At 39.5% G+C, this 13,143-nt stretch overlaps 1 protein-coding gene across 2 annotated transcripts in view; it reads left to right on the top strand.

Annotated features, from left to right (window-relative positions):
* The window catches only part of SPARCL1 (SPARC like 1), a 45,727-nt gene extending 32,896 nt beyond the window's left edge, over positions 1–12,831 (top strand). For both annotated transcript variants that reach the window (XM_081230112.1, XM_081230113.1), the window contains exons 9-11: positions 1,585–1,733; positions 2,574–2,722; positions 12,371–12,831. In XM_081230112.1, the coding sequence (XP_081086238.1) occupies positions 1,585–1,733; positions 2,574–2,722; positions 12,371–12,399 (327 nt within the window). In that variant the 3' untranslated portion in view covers positions 12,400–12,831. The remainder of the gene's footprint in view (positions 1–1,584; positions 1,734–2,573; positions 2,723–12,370) is intronic.
* Positions 12,832–13,143: the final 312 nt, after the last annotated feature.

Here is a 13,143-nt window from a genome sequence, read left to right as displayed (position 1 = left end):
TATATACTTATATACACATGTATGCAAATATGAACATACAAGCAAATGTACAAATATATGCAGATAAACATTTATGCAAATATGTTATGTCAGGTGGGATGAAACCTGCTATAAAGAGAAAAATAAAACATGTAGGAGGGTGTGCATTAACTGTGTCAAATGCTGTTTACAGGCTGTTAAGATGAGGACTGAGAGTTGGCCCCAGATTTGGCACATGACAGTCATAGTTGACCTTGACAGGAGCTGTTTTTGCAAGAGAAAAGCCTGAATGGATAGGGTTCAAAAGAGAATAGGAGGAATGATGTAAAAGCAGCAAGTATAGAAGACATTTTGTTGTAAAGGGGAAAAGTGAAATGGGTGGCAGGTGGAGAGGAATGTGAGTTCAAGGGTCCTATCTACCAGCGGGAGGTGATAGAGGGTGTTTGTATGCTCACCTCTGGAAATAATCCAGTAAAGAAGGAAGGGTGCCCAACTGCCACAGGGTATTCTTGAGTAGATGAGAAGGGGTGAGCTTCTGAGCACCAGTGAGCGGCTGGGCTTCATAGATGAGGAACGAAGGAATTTCATGCATGGTGACAAGGAGGGAAATTGGTAGATGTGTTCATGAGAACAAGTAGAAGTTCTGTTCTGATGGCTTCCAGTTACTCAGTGCACTAACAGGTAACGTCGCAAGCTGGTAGTTTTATATGCATTGCCCCTAAATGATTTCTATCCTCTCTCTTTAACTACACATTGCCACAGACAGCCTTGAGAGAATTAGATACAAAACAGGGAAATTTCAATGGGGCTGCCAAGCAGCATCACGCCAGGGCTAACCTGAGCCGCAGCAGGCACTGGATGGAAATACATAAAGGATTAAGAATGGAGTATGCCAGGACTTCCCCGGTGGTCCAGGGGTAAAGAATCCGTCTTCCAATGCAGGGGACGCAGGTTTGATCCCCGGTCGGGGAACTAAGATCCCACATGTCGCGGGGCAACTAAGCCCGCATGCCACAACTACTGAGCTCACACACCTCAGCTAGAGCCCGAGTACCGCAAACTACAGAGCCCACGCGCCCTGGAACTGGCACTCCACAGCTGCAGAGCCCACGCCACAGCTAGAGAGAGCCTGTGTACCACAACGAAGAACCCACGTGCCTCATCTAAGACCCGATGCAGCCAAAAATAAGTTTAATTAATTAATTAATTAATTAATAATAAATCTTTTAAAAAAAAAGAATGGAATATGCCAGTGGGGAAGAACAGAACTTTCCACCAACAAATGAACAATTTTGCCTAGGTCAGTTCAGCCCTTTTCATTAAAACCTTTTCATAGTTTTAAGAAATGTGAGGAATATCACTTGGTTAAAAGATCAAAAAAAGTCTTAAATTTCTTCTGAAAACCCCAGGGTTTTTTAAATGTTAGCTATTATTCTATGCAGAAAGCTGTGGTGTTGATTAGAAGGCATGTAATTTGTTCTCAAATAACGTTCTGGGTTTGTTTTCCTCTGTCATGTTAGGAATACTCTTCAAGTAAAGTTTAGCAAGTGATAATTCCATCACACTTGTCTGATTCTCTAATGATCATCTCCTTCCTAATCTCAGGTCAAGAAAATTTACCTGGATGAAAAGAGACTCCTGGCTGGGGACCACTCAATTGACCTTCTCTTAAGAGACTTTAAGAAAAACTACCACATGTATGTGTATCCTGTACACTGGCAGTTTAGTGAACTGGATCAACATCCTAGGGACAGGTAAAAACTTTCCACCTTCCCATTAACTAGGTCATCTCCCTGATATAACGTCTAGTTATCTATACCCAAGAATTCTAAACAGATTTAGGAAACTTCCCAGTTCCATTTTAGAACACAGAAATGTCAAACAAATACGGTTATGAGTCTAAACACAAAGCTGCTTTGAGGGACTTCCCTGGCTGTCCAGTGGTTAAGATTTCGCCTTCCAGTGCAGGGGGTGTGGGTTTGATCCCTGGTCAGGGAGCTAAGATCCCACATGCCTCGCGGCCAAAAAACCAAAACATACAACAGAAGCAATATTGTAACAAATTCAATAAAGACTTTAAAAATGATCCACATCCAAAAAAATTTAAGAAAAAAAGAAAAGTGCTGCTTTGAACATAACAGAATATGGCCACAATTCCACAAGCTCCCACGTTTACATGTTAGGGTCCAGCCTCCTGAGAGGCTCTACCCACCCTTTCTCATTCTTGATCCTAAATCCTGAAGCTAATCTGATTGGCCCCAGTTGGATTAAGCACCTACGTCTGGAATGATCCGGTACGGCCGGTGGTAAGAGCCAGGTTGTATAAACATGATTGTTGGGATGCAGCCCTATAAATTTAGGGTGGAGGGAGGATAGTTCCCAGGGAAGAAGGAAACCTTATGAATTGACATCCCCAAAGCTGTCTGTCTTACCCACAAATCGTTTATTTTGTTTGTAGTTCTTCATGAACGCACTATTTAGTTGCCGTCCTCAGCGGCCTTGGGGAAGAAAAATGCCCTTGGTGATCGTAAGAGTTAGCTCTTCAGACACAAGTTAGTAACCCAGTTAATTGGCTGCCATTTATCTCATTGCAGAGTCTTGACCCACTCTGAGCTCGCTCCTCTGCGGGCATCTCTGGTGCCCTTGGAACACTGCATAACGCGCTTCTTTGAAGAGTGTGACCCCAACAAGGATAAACACATCACCCTGGAGGAGTGGGGTCACTGCTTTGAAATTAAAGAAGGTAAATTCATCATCAGCCCAGGGAGAGGGGTGTCCTCTTCTCCAGATAAGCCCTAAGCCCTGCAGCCCTCAGACAGGTCCTGCCGTGTGTTCAGATTGAAACCTAGAGACCACAAGGTGGCAGACTGCAAGGTTATTTCTTACTCCCTTTATGATCTCTGCTTCAACGTGTAGCAAGGGTGAATGTTTACGGGGCAACTGCACTGAGGTCTCAGAAATTGGCTAAGCCTAAGAAAGTGATGTGAGTCCAGAGAGCTGAGCCTAATCTCCGAAGGCTACCTTTCTACAGAAGGAAGGAAGGACTTTACTTCCCTCCTTAACCTGAGTATTGGGCCAAACTTTAAAAAATCATACGTGAAGAGTAAAACAGCAAGCTTGATTCTGAAAATGGGAGATGCCAGAAGAATCTTAGAATTTATTCCCAACACACTAAAGATTTCCACCAGTTGTGCCCAGGTGTTATTCCTTTAATCCAAAAGGAATTCCCCCTGTAGCGCAGGAATTTAAATTTAGACATTTGTTTTGCTAGGTTATGTCTTAATGGACTTCCTTTTCTTTTCCTAAGTTACAGTTGATTTTTATGAGCAAGACTGTTTTTAATAATCGAGATATGAAAGGTGTTCAAAAAATGAGCAATCAAAACTGCTCACAGAATGCAAATCAACAATGAACATCAAATCTCTAAAGCAGAGGTTTGACCCCTGTGTTCACGACATATGTGTATGTAGGATGACTATGCAGCCAAGAAATAAAGAAAAGTAAGTTCATCAAAGGTCAGAGTTTCCCCAAAAGAGGTAACTTGTGTGAACTTCGCTCTAAAAACATTCTTTAAGCCTATGTATGATGGCTTGAAATTGGAAAGAAAGAGTTGGAATATGAGGATTTAGTTATTTATTGATAAATAGATAAGCAGAAAAGGTCCTTTTCCTCTACAATGTTATTCTGTGAAATAAGTACAACTGCAATGAGCAAAGAATGCATATTTTTGTAAGCACCTAGTTCTGTGTATTAGTTGCCTATTTCTGCACAACAAATTACCCTAAAGATTAGAAGCTTAAAATCTCTCTCACAGTTTCTGAGAATCAGGAATCCAGGAGGACCTTACCTGTATGGATCTGCTTTAGGATCTGCTCTAAGCTCACTTACATGGCTATTGGTAGGAGGCTTCAGTTCCTCACCATGTGGTCCTTTGCACAGTGCTGCTCATAACATGGTATCTGGTTTCCTCCAGAGCAAGTGATCAGAGTCAGAGATAGAAAGAGAGAGAGAGAGAGAGTCCAAGACAGAAGCCGCAGTTCCCTGTAGGACTAATCTCAGAAGTGACATATTTCTGCCATATTCTGTTTGTCACACAGTCTAACCCTGCTACAATGTTGGGGGAGACCACAGGAGATGGGGATCATTGGGGGCCAGAGTGGAGACTGTGGACCACATACTATTTACACCCTATTAACATCAATAGGACATTAACAGGCAATTAAGACCCAGTCTCATGCAAATAATGCCAATTTCCTTTCTAACACCTATTCTATAAGCACAGTACTTACAAATTCATATACATCCCTAAAAATGGCTAACAATGTTTTTTCCAATTCCCATGTTGAAAAGATAAAATGTACCCAAGGACAGCTGCCCCGACCCCTCCCCTCCACCATTATCAAGAAAAAAACTTAGCTGGGACAGGACATGTTTATGTATGCCCTTTTATATGGCATGTGATTTTAAAGGAGTGGTCCAAAGGCAAATTTAAAGAGAGACCATTTAAGGAAACCAGTTGCACTTCACTGTTCCTTTCGAAATTTCTGGCAGCTCTTCAGCATATGGGCCTACTCAGGCCCTGTGCTGGGTGGTTGTCTGTGAGAAGCAGGAAGGGCTTGAAGTTCTGTGACTCGCAAAGCTCCTAATGTTCTTGTTTGTTCACTGTGGTTTGGCCATGATTACATTTTGAAGAAGGGAAAGAATTATCACACAATAAGCCAATAAAGCAGATATTAAATATACAGTCAGGACATGTAAACAAGTTACTGCTTTGGGATTCAGCTAGGCAAAGAAAAAAAATGTCTATTTGTAAGCATACAAATGTATTCCCGCAGGACGGAGAAATCCACAGGACAAGATAAATTGTAGCCAGTGCTGTCCTGAATTTTAAGCTCCTTTGCTCTGAACTAGATGTGCTCAAATATTCTAGCTCTGTTATTAACTAGCTATGCGAATTAGGGCACGCCACATATCCTTAGCAAGTCTCATTTTCCTTGTGTGTAAAAATGGGATTCAATTACGAGGTGAAGGAGTCTTATTTATTTAGTGCCTATGACATACTGTGGATTAACATATATCCACATTAATCTTTAGGAAAACCTTCCAAGCTAGATGAACAGGGGAAACGAGTCACATCATGCAGGTCCTACTAAGCCAGTTAAAGACATCATCCTCACAGTACTGGAGGATCCCCAAAGGGTTGTTAACAAGGGAGTGATTTCACTGGATTTGTACTTAAGAAAGATTCTTTTGGTTACATTGTGGATAAGCCAGAGAACTGTTGTGGTGAATCCAGGAAAAAGTTGATGAGAACCTGAATTAGGGCAGTTATAGTAGGGAAAAAGAAAAGTAAACATATTCAAATATATTTTAAAATATCAACATATTCAAGATATAGTTGAGAATATAAACATATTCAAGATGTACAGTATGCAGAAATAATAAGACAGTGTTTCATAGGAAATACATAGAGGCAGGAAGCAGGCAGTTAGGTTGAGAGGAAGAGAAGTACAATGACTAGGTTCCTGGCACAGGCCAGGCAGGGTAAGGAGAGGTACATTCCACTGAGACAGAAAACACAAGAACAGAAGCAGAATAAATGTATCGTTTATTCATGCATTCTTTCCTTCAACAAGTCTTTACTGGTGGTCGACATAGTACCAGGCACCGTTCTCAAGGCTGGATATGCAGCATATTTAAACATTAATGGGAAGGGCCCAGTAAAAAAAAAAAAAAAAAGGAAAGATTGAGGATATAAGAAAAAAAGAGGAAAATAGGGGAGAATTCTGAGATCAGAAGAGATCCTGAGCACAGGCAGAGGATTAGCCTCCAAGTCAACAGGAGGGACATCTCTCATCTGAACAGAAAGAAGACAGCAAGATGGCGGAGTAGAAGGATATGCACTCACTCCCTCATGCAAGAGCACTGGAATCACAACTAACTGCTGAACAATCATCAACAGGAAGGCACTGGAACTCACCAAAAAAGATACCCCACATCCAAAGACAAAGGAGAAGCTGCAATGAGACAGTAGCAGGGGCACAATCACGATAAAATCAAATCCCTTAACTGCTGGGTGGGTGACTCAAACTGGAGAGCACTTATACCACAGAAGTCCACCCACTTGAGTGAAGGTGCCGAGCCTCACGTCAGGCTTCCCAACCTGGGGGTCCAGCAACAGGAGGAGGAATTCCCAGAGAATCAGACTTTGAAGGCTAGTGGGATTTGATTGCAGGACTTTGACAGGTGTGGGGGAAACAGAGACTCCACTCTTGGAGGGCACGCACAAAGTAGTGTGCATATCGGGACCCAGGGGAAGGAGCAGTGACCCCATAGGAGACTGAACCAGACCTACTTGCTAGTGTTGGAGGGTCTTCTGCAGAGGTGGGGGGCGGTGGTGGCTCACCACAGGGACAAGGACACTGGCAGCAGAAGTTCTGGGAAGTACTCCTTGGCATGAGCCCTCCCAGAGTCTGCTATTAGCCCCACCAAATGGCCTGTAGCCTCCAGTGCAGGGTCACCTCAGGCCAAACAACCAACAGGGAGGGAACTCAGCCCCACCCATCAGCAGACAATCAGATTAAAGTTTTTCTGAGCTCTGCCCACCAGAGCAACACCCAGCTCTACCTACCACCAGTCCCTCCCATTAGGAAGCTTGCACAAGCCTCTTAGGTAGCCTCATCAACCAGAGGGCAGACAGTAGAAGCAAGAAGAACTACAGTACTGCAGCCTGTGGAATGAATATCACATTCATAGAAAGATAGACAAAATGAAAAGTCAGAGGACTATGTACCAGATGAATAAACAAGATAAACCCCCCAAAAAACAACTAAATGAAGTGGAGATAGGCAACCTTCCAGAAAAAGAATTCAGAATAATGATAGTAAAGATGATCCAGGACCTCAGAAAAAGAATGGAGGCAAAGATTGAGAAGATGAAAGAAATGTTTAACAAAGACCTAGAAGAATTAAAGAACAAACACCTAGAAAAATTAAAGAACAAACAAATGGAGATGAACAATACAATAACTGAAATGAAAAATACACTAGAAGGAATCAATAGCAGAATAACTGAGGCAGAACAACGGATAAGTGACCTGGAAGGCAGAATGGTGGAATTCACTGCTGCGGAACAGAATAAAGAAAAAAGAATGAAAAGAAATGAAGACAGCCTAAGAGACCTCTGGGACAACATTAAACACACCAACATTTGCATTATAGGGGTCCCAGAAGGAGACAAGAGAGAGAGAGACAGAGGACCCGAGAAAGTATTTGAAGAGATTATAGTTGAAAACTTCCCTAACATGGGAAAGGAAATAGCCACCCAAGTCCAGGAAGTGCAGAGAGTCCCATACAGGATAAATCCAAGGAGAAACATGCCAAGACACATAGCAATCGAACTGACAAAAATTAAAGACAGAAAAATTATTAAAAGCAACAAGGGAGAAATGACAAATAACATACAAGAGAATGCACATAAGGTTAATAACTGATTTCTCAGCAGAAACTCTACAAGCCAGAAGGGAGTGGCACGATATATTTAAAGTGATGAAAGGGAAAAACCTACAATCAAGATTACTCCAGCCGGCAAGGATCTCATTCAGATTCGATGGAGAAATCAAAATTTTACAGACAAGCAAAAGCTAAGACAATTCAGCACCAAAAGACCAGCTCTACAACAAATGCTAAAGGAACTTCTCTAGGCAGGAAACACAAGAGAAGGAAAAGACCTACAATAACAAAGCCAAAACAATTAAGAAAATGGTAATAGGAACATACATATTGATAATTAGCTTAAATGTAAATGGATTAAATGCTCCAAACAAAAGACATAGACTGGCTGATGGATACAAAAGCAAGACCCATATATATGCTGTCTACAAGAGACCCACTTCATACATAGGGACACGTACAGATGGAAAGTGAGGGGATGGAAAAAGATATTCCATGCAAATGGAAATCAAAAGAAAGCTGGAGTAGCAATTCTCATATCAGGAAAGTTAAACTTTAAAATAAAGACTATTACAAGAGACAAAGAAGGACACTATGTAATGATCAAGGGGTCAATCCAAGAAGAAGATAAAACAATTATAAATATTTATGCACACAAGATAGGAGCACCTCAATACATAAGGCAAATGCTAACAGCCATAAAAGGGGAAATCGACAGTAACAAAATAGCAGTAGGGGACTTTAACACCCCACGTTCACCAATGGACAGATCATCCAAAACGAAAATAAATAAGGAAACAGAAGCTTAAAATGACACAATAGATGAGATAGATTTAATTGATATTTATAGGAGATTCCACCCAAAAACAACAGATTACATTTTCTTCTCAAGTGCACGTGGAACATTCTCCAGGATAAGTCACATCTTGGGTTACAAATCAAGCCTCAGTAAATTTAAGAAAATTGAAATCATATCAAGCATCTTTTCTGACGACAACACTATGAGATTAGAAATCAATTACAGGGAAAAAAACATAACAAACCCAAACACATGGAGGTTAAACAATACATTACTAAATAACCAAGAGATAACTGAAGAAATCAAAGAGGAAGTCAAAAAATACCTAGACACAAATGACAACAAAAACACGATGATCCAAAACTTCTGGGATGCAGCAAAACCAGTTCTAAGAAGGAAGTTTATAGCAATACAAACCTACCTCAAGAAACAAGAAAAATCTCAAATAAACAATCTAACTTTACACCTAAAGCAATTAGAGAAAGAAGAACACACAAAACCCAAAGCTAGTAGAAGGAAAGAAATCATAAGGATTAGAGCAGAAATAAATGAAATAGAAACAAAGAAAACAATAGCAAAGATCAATAAAACTAAAAGATGATTTTTTGAGAAGATAAACAAAATTGATAAACCTTTAGCCAGACTTATCAAGAAAAAGAGGGAGAGGACTCAAATCAATGAAATTAGAAATGAAAAAGGAGAAGTTACAACGGACACTGCAGAAATACAAAGCATCATAACAGACTACTACAGGCAACTCTATGCTAATAAAACGGATAATCTGGAAGAAATGGACAAATTCTTAGAAAGGTATAACCTTCCAATACTGAACCAGGAAGAAATAGAACACATGAACCGACCAATCACAAGTAATGAAATTGAAACTGTGATTAAAAATCTTCCAACAAACAAAAGTCCAAGACCAGATGACTTCACAGGTGAATTCTATCAAACATTTAGGGAAGAGCTAACACCCATCCTTCTCAAACTGTTCCAAACAATTGCAGAAGAAGGAACTCTCCCAAACTCATTCTACAAGGCCACCATCACCCTGCTATTAAAACCAGACAAAGATACTACAAAAAAAGAAAATTACAGACCAGTATCACTGATGAATATAGATGCAAAAATCCTCAACAACATACTAGCAAACGGAATCCAACAGCACATTAAAAGATTCATACACCATGATCAAGGAGGTTTTATCCCAGGGATGCAAGGATTCTTCAATATATGCAAATCAATCAATGTGATAAACCATATTAACCAATTGAAGAATAAAAACCATATGATCATCTCAATGGATGCAGAAAAAACTGCCGACAAAATTCAACACCCATTTATGATAAGAACTCTCCAGAAAGTGGGCACAGAGGGAACCTACCTCAACATAATAAAAGCCATATATGACAAACCCACAGCAAACATCATTCTCAATGGTGAAAAACTGAAAACATTTCCTCTAAGATCAGGAACAAGACAAGGATGTTCACTCTCGCCACTGTTATTCAACATAGTTTTGGATGTCCTAGCCATGGCAATCAGAGAAGAAAAAGAAATAAAAGGAATCCAAATTGGAAAAGAAGAAATAAAACTGTCACTGTTTGCAGATGACATGATACTATACATAGAAAATCCTAAAGATGCCACCAGAAAACTACTAGAGCTGATTGATGAATTTGGTAAGGTTCTTCATTGCATTCCTATACACTACCAACAAAAGATCAGAAAGAGAAATTAAGGAAACAATCCCAGTCACCATTGCAACAAAAAGAACAAAATACCTAGGAATAAACCTACCTAAGGAGGTAAAATACCTGTACTCCGAAAACTATAAGACACTGATGAAAGAAGTCGAAGATAACACAAACAGATAGAGAGATATAGCATGTTCTTGGACTGGAAGAAGAATCAATATTGTGAAAATGACTATTCTACCCAAAGCAATCTACAGATTCAATGCAATCCCTATCAAATTACCAATGGCATTTTTTACAGAACTAGAGCAAAAAAATTTGTATGGAGACACAAAAGCAATCTTGAGGGGAAAAAAATGGAGCTGGAGGAATCAGACTCGCTGACTTCAGGCTATACTACAAAGCTACAGTAATCAAGACAATATGTTACTGGCCCAAAAACAGAGATATAGATCAATGGAACAGGATAGAAAGCCCAGAGATAAACCCATGCACCTATGGTCAACTAATCTATGACAAAGGAGGCAAGGATATACAATGGAGAAAAGACAGTCTCTTCAATAAGTGGTGCTGGGAAAACTGGACAGCCACATGTAAAAGAATGAAAGTAGAATACTCCCTAACACCATACACAAAAATAAACTGAAAATTGATTAAAGACCTAAATATAAGACTGGACACTATGAAACTCTTAGAGGAAAACACAGGAAGAACACTCTCTGACATATATCACAGCAACATCTTTTTTGACCCACCTCATAGAGTAATGGAAAGAAGTGGATATTGAGCTCATGCAGCTCAGTATCAAAAAAACAAACAATCCAATCAAAAAATGGGCAAAATAAAGCAGAAACTAATAAAAAAAGTAAACAAAAAAAATTGGGCAGAAGACCTAAATAGACATTTCTCCAAAGAAAACATACAGATGGCCAAGAGGCACATGAAAAGCTGCTTAACATCACTAATTATTAGAGAAATGCAAATCAAAACTACATTGAGGTATCACCTCACACTGGTTAGCATGGGTGTCATCAGAAAATCTACAAACAACAAATGCTGGAGAGGCTGTGGAGAAAAGGGAACCCTCTTGCACTGTTGGTGGGAACGTACATTGATACAGCCACTATGGAGAACAGTATGGAGTTCCCTTAAAAAACTAAAAATAGAATTACCATGTGACCCAGCAATCCCACTACTGGGCATATACCCAGAGAAAACCATAATTCAAACAGACACATGCACCCCAATGTTCATTGCAGCACTATTTACAATAGCCAGGACATGGAAGCAACCTGAATACCCATCGACAGATGAATGGATAAAGATGTGGTACATGTATACAATGGAATATTACCCAGCCATAAAAAGGAATGAAATTGGGTCATTTGTAGAGATGTGGATGGACCCAGAGACTGTCATACAGAGTGAAGTAAGTCAGAAAGAGAAACACAAATATCGTATATTAACGCATATATGTGGAATCTAGAAAAATGGTACAGATGAACCGGTTTGCAGGGCAGAAATAGAGACACAGATGTAGAGAAGAAATGTATGGACACCAAGGGGGGAAAGTGGTGGCAGGGCCGGGGGGAGGAGGAGGTCGTGGTGGTGGGATGAATTGGGAGATTGGGATTGACAAATATACACTAATATGAATAAAGTAGATTAACTAATAAGAACCTACCGTATAAAAATAAATTAATTTAATTAAATTTTAAAAAAAGAAGACAAAACATATGAGTGCAAATATGAGTAAATTTATAAGTAAGAAGACTATTATCCCTACCTTACAAGTGAAGCCAGTGCTCACAAGAAATACAGCAAGTCTGTAATCTTTCCCTCTCTTGGGGCAAGAGGAAAACTTACATTGGGCAGGAAAACTACTTGGTGTCCCAGACAGGGTAGTATGCTTCAGATTAATCTGCTTTAGGTATCTGTTCAAGAATTATTGAGTAAGGGTGGGCCACAACGCTAAGGAGTGGTCTAATATCCCCCAGAGGATGCTGTCTTCTTCCATTAGTGTGGCAACAAGTTCTTTTACAATTACTTGATTGGAAATTTGATATAACTGGCACTATACTTTTATTTATTTTGGTTATATTTTAGCAACCCTTACAGATCAGTATACTTGGCACTTCTTGCCTGGTTTCCCCTCAACCTCCTCTATCAGTGGTTCTCAACCCTACATCAGAACAACCTGCAGAGCTTTCTAAATGTATACATGCCATTGGCCCACCCATGGGGATGCTGATTTGGGGGGGCAGGAGTGAGGCCCAAGGATATATAGTTCTTAAAGCTTCACAGGTGATGTTGACGCCTTACCAGGATTGAGAACCACCTTCATACCTCCTTATTGATGGGTTCTCTGATCCCCTAGTTCTAACATTGTTTATATTACTGCTCTGGCTACTTTCTAAAAGTATGTTTGTTTTTGTTTTTTACAGAAGACATAGATGAAAATCTCCTGTTTTGAATTAAGATTTGAAAGAACTCAAACTACCCAGCCTCCTCCTTTGTTTTGACCACTTCTGAAGTATATGCAGTGTGATACTTGTAGATTTATATTTAGCAAAATGCTTGCATGTCTGAGACGACAATGAGAGTAACTGCTTGATAACAGTATATGCACCAGGCATTTAACATTAACTTTGGAAATAAAACTTTAAAATTAAGTAAAGTCAATATACGCAAAATATTGTATACTGTTTGTGAACAGGAGTCTAACTCATCACTCTCTGCATCCATTTATGAGACACTTAAAGATTATAAAACTCGAAAAAATAATGCATTCATTTTGTCCATAATACCATGTGCACTTCAAAAAAGTGAAATAAGGCTCTTTGTTGTTGATGTGTGTTATTTTCAGTATCTTAATATCCTAATAAAAATCCAAATGTTTACTCAAGTTTATTTCCAGTCATTTACTTGAACAATTATATATGAAAGACCAACCCAGGGCTCATACTTCATATCGAACTATAATCATGCTTTCTAGACCCTACTGCTTAAAAAAAAAAAAAGTATGAGTGGTTGGGGAGCTCTTTCTTATGGGAAACAAATATTCAGTTGTTAAATGGTAGTTGCTCATGAATGTTTTTTTTCATAATTTAAGTTTAAACAGAAAAAAAAAAAAGAATTCAAGTGCTCTTTACCAAATTCAATTTAAAACATGGGTGATTGTGCACTGCTTCATGCAACTAATTTTAGCTTTTGTGCA

The sequence above is a fragment of the Mesoplodon bidens genome, assembly GCF_964165515.1.
Source record: "Mesoplodon bidens genome assembly, chromosome: 1".
Lineage (NCBI taxonomy): Eukaryota > Metazoa > Chordata > Mammalia > Artiodactyla > Ziphiidae > Mesoplodon > Mesoplodon bidens.
The sequence above is the reverse complement of the archived record's forward strand: the minus strand, read 5'-3'. Positions and strand labels throughout refer to the sequence as shown.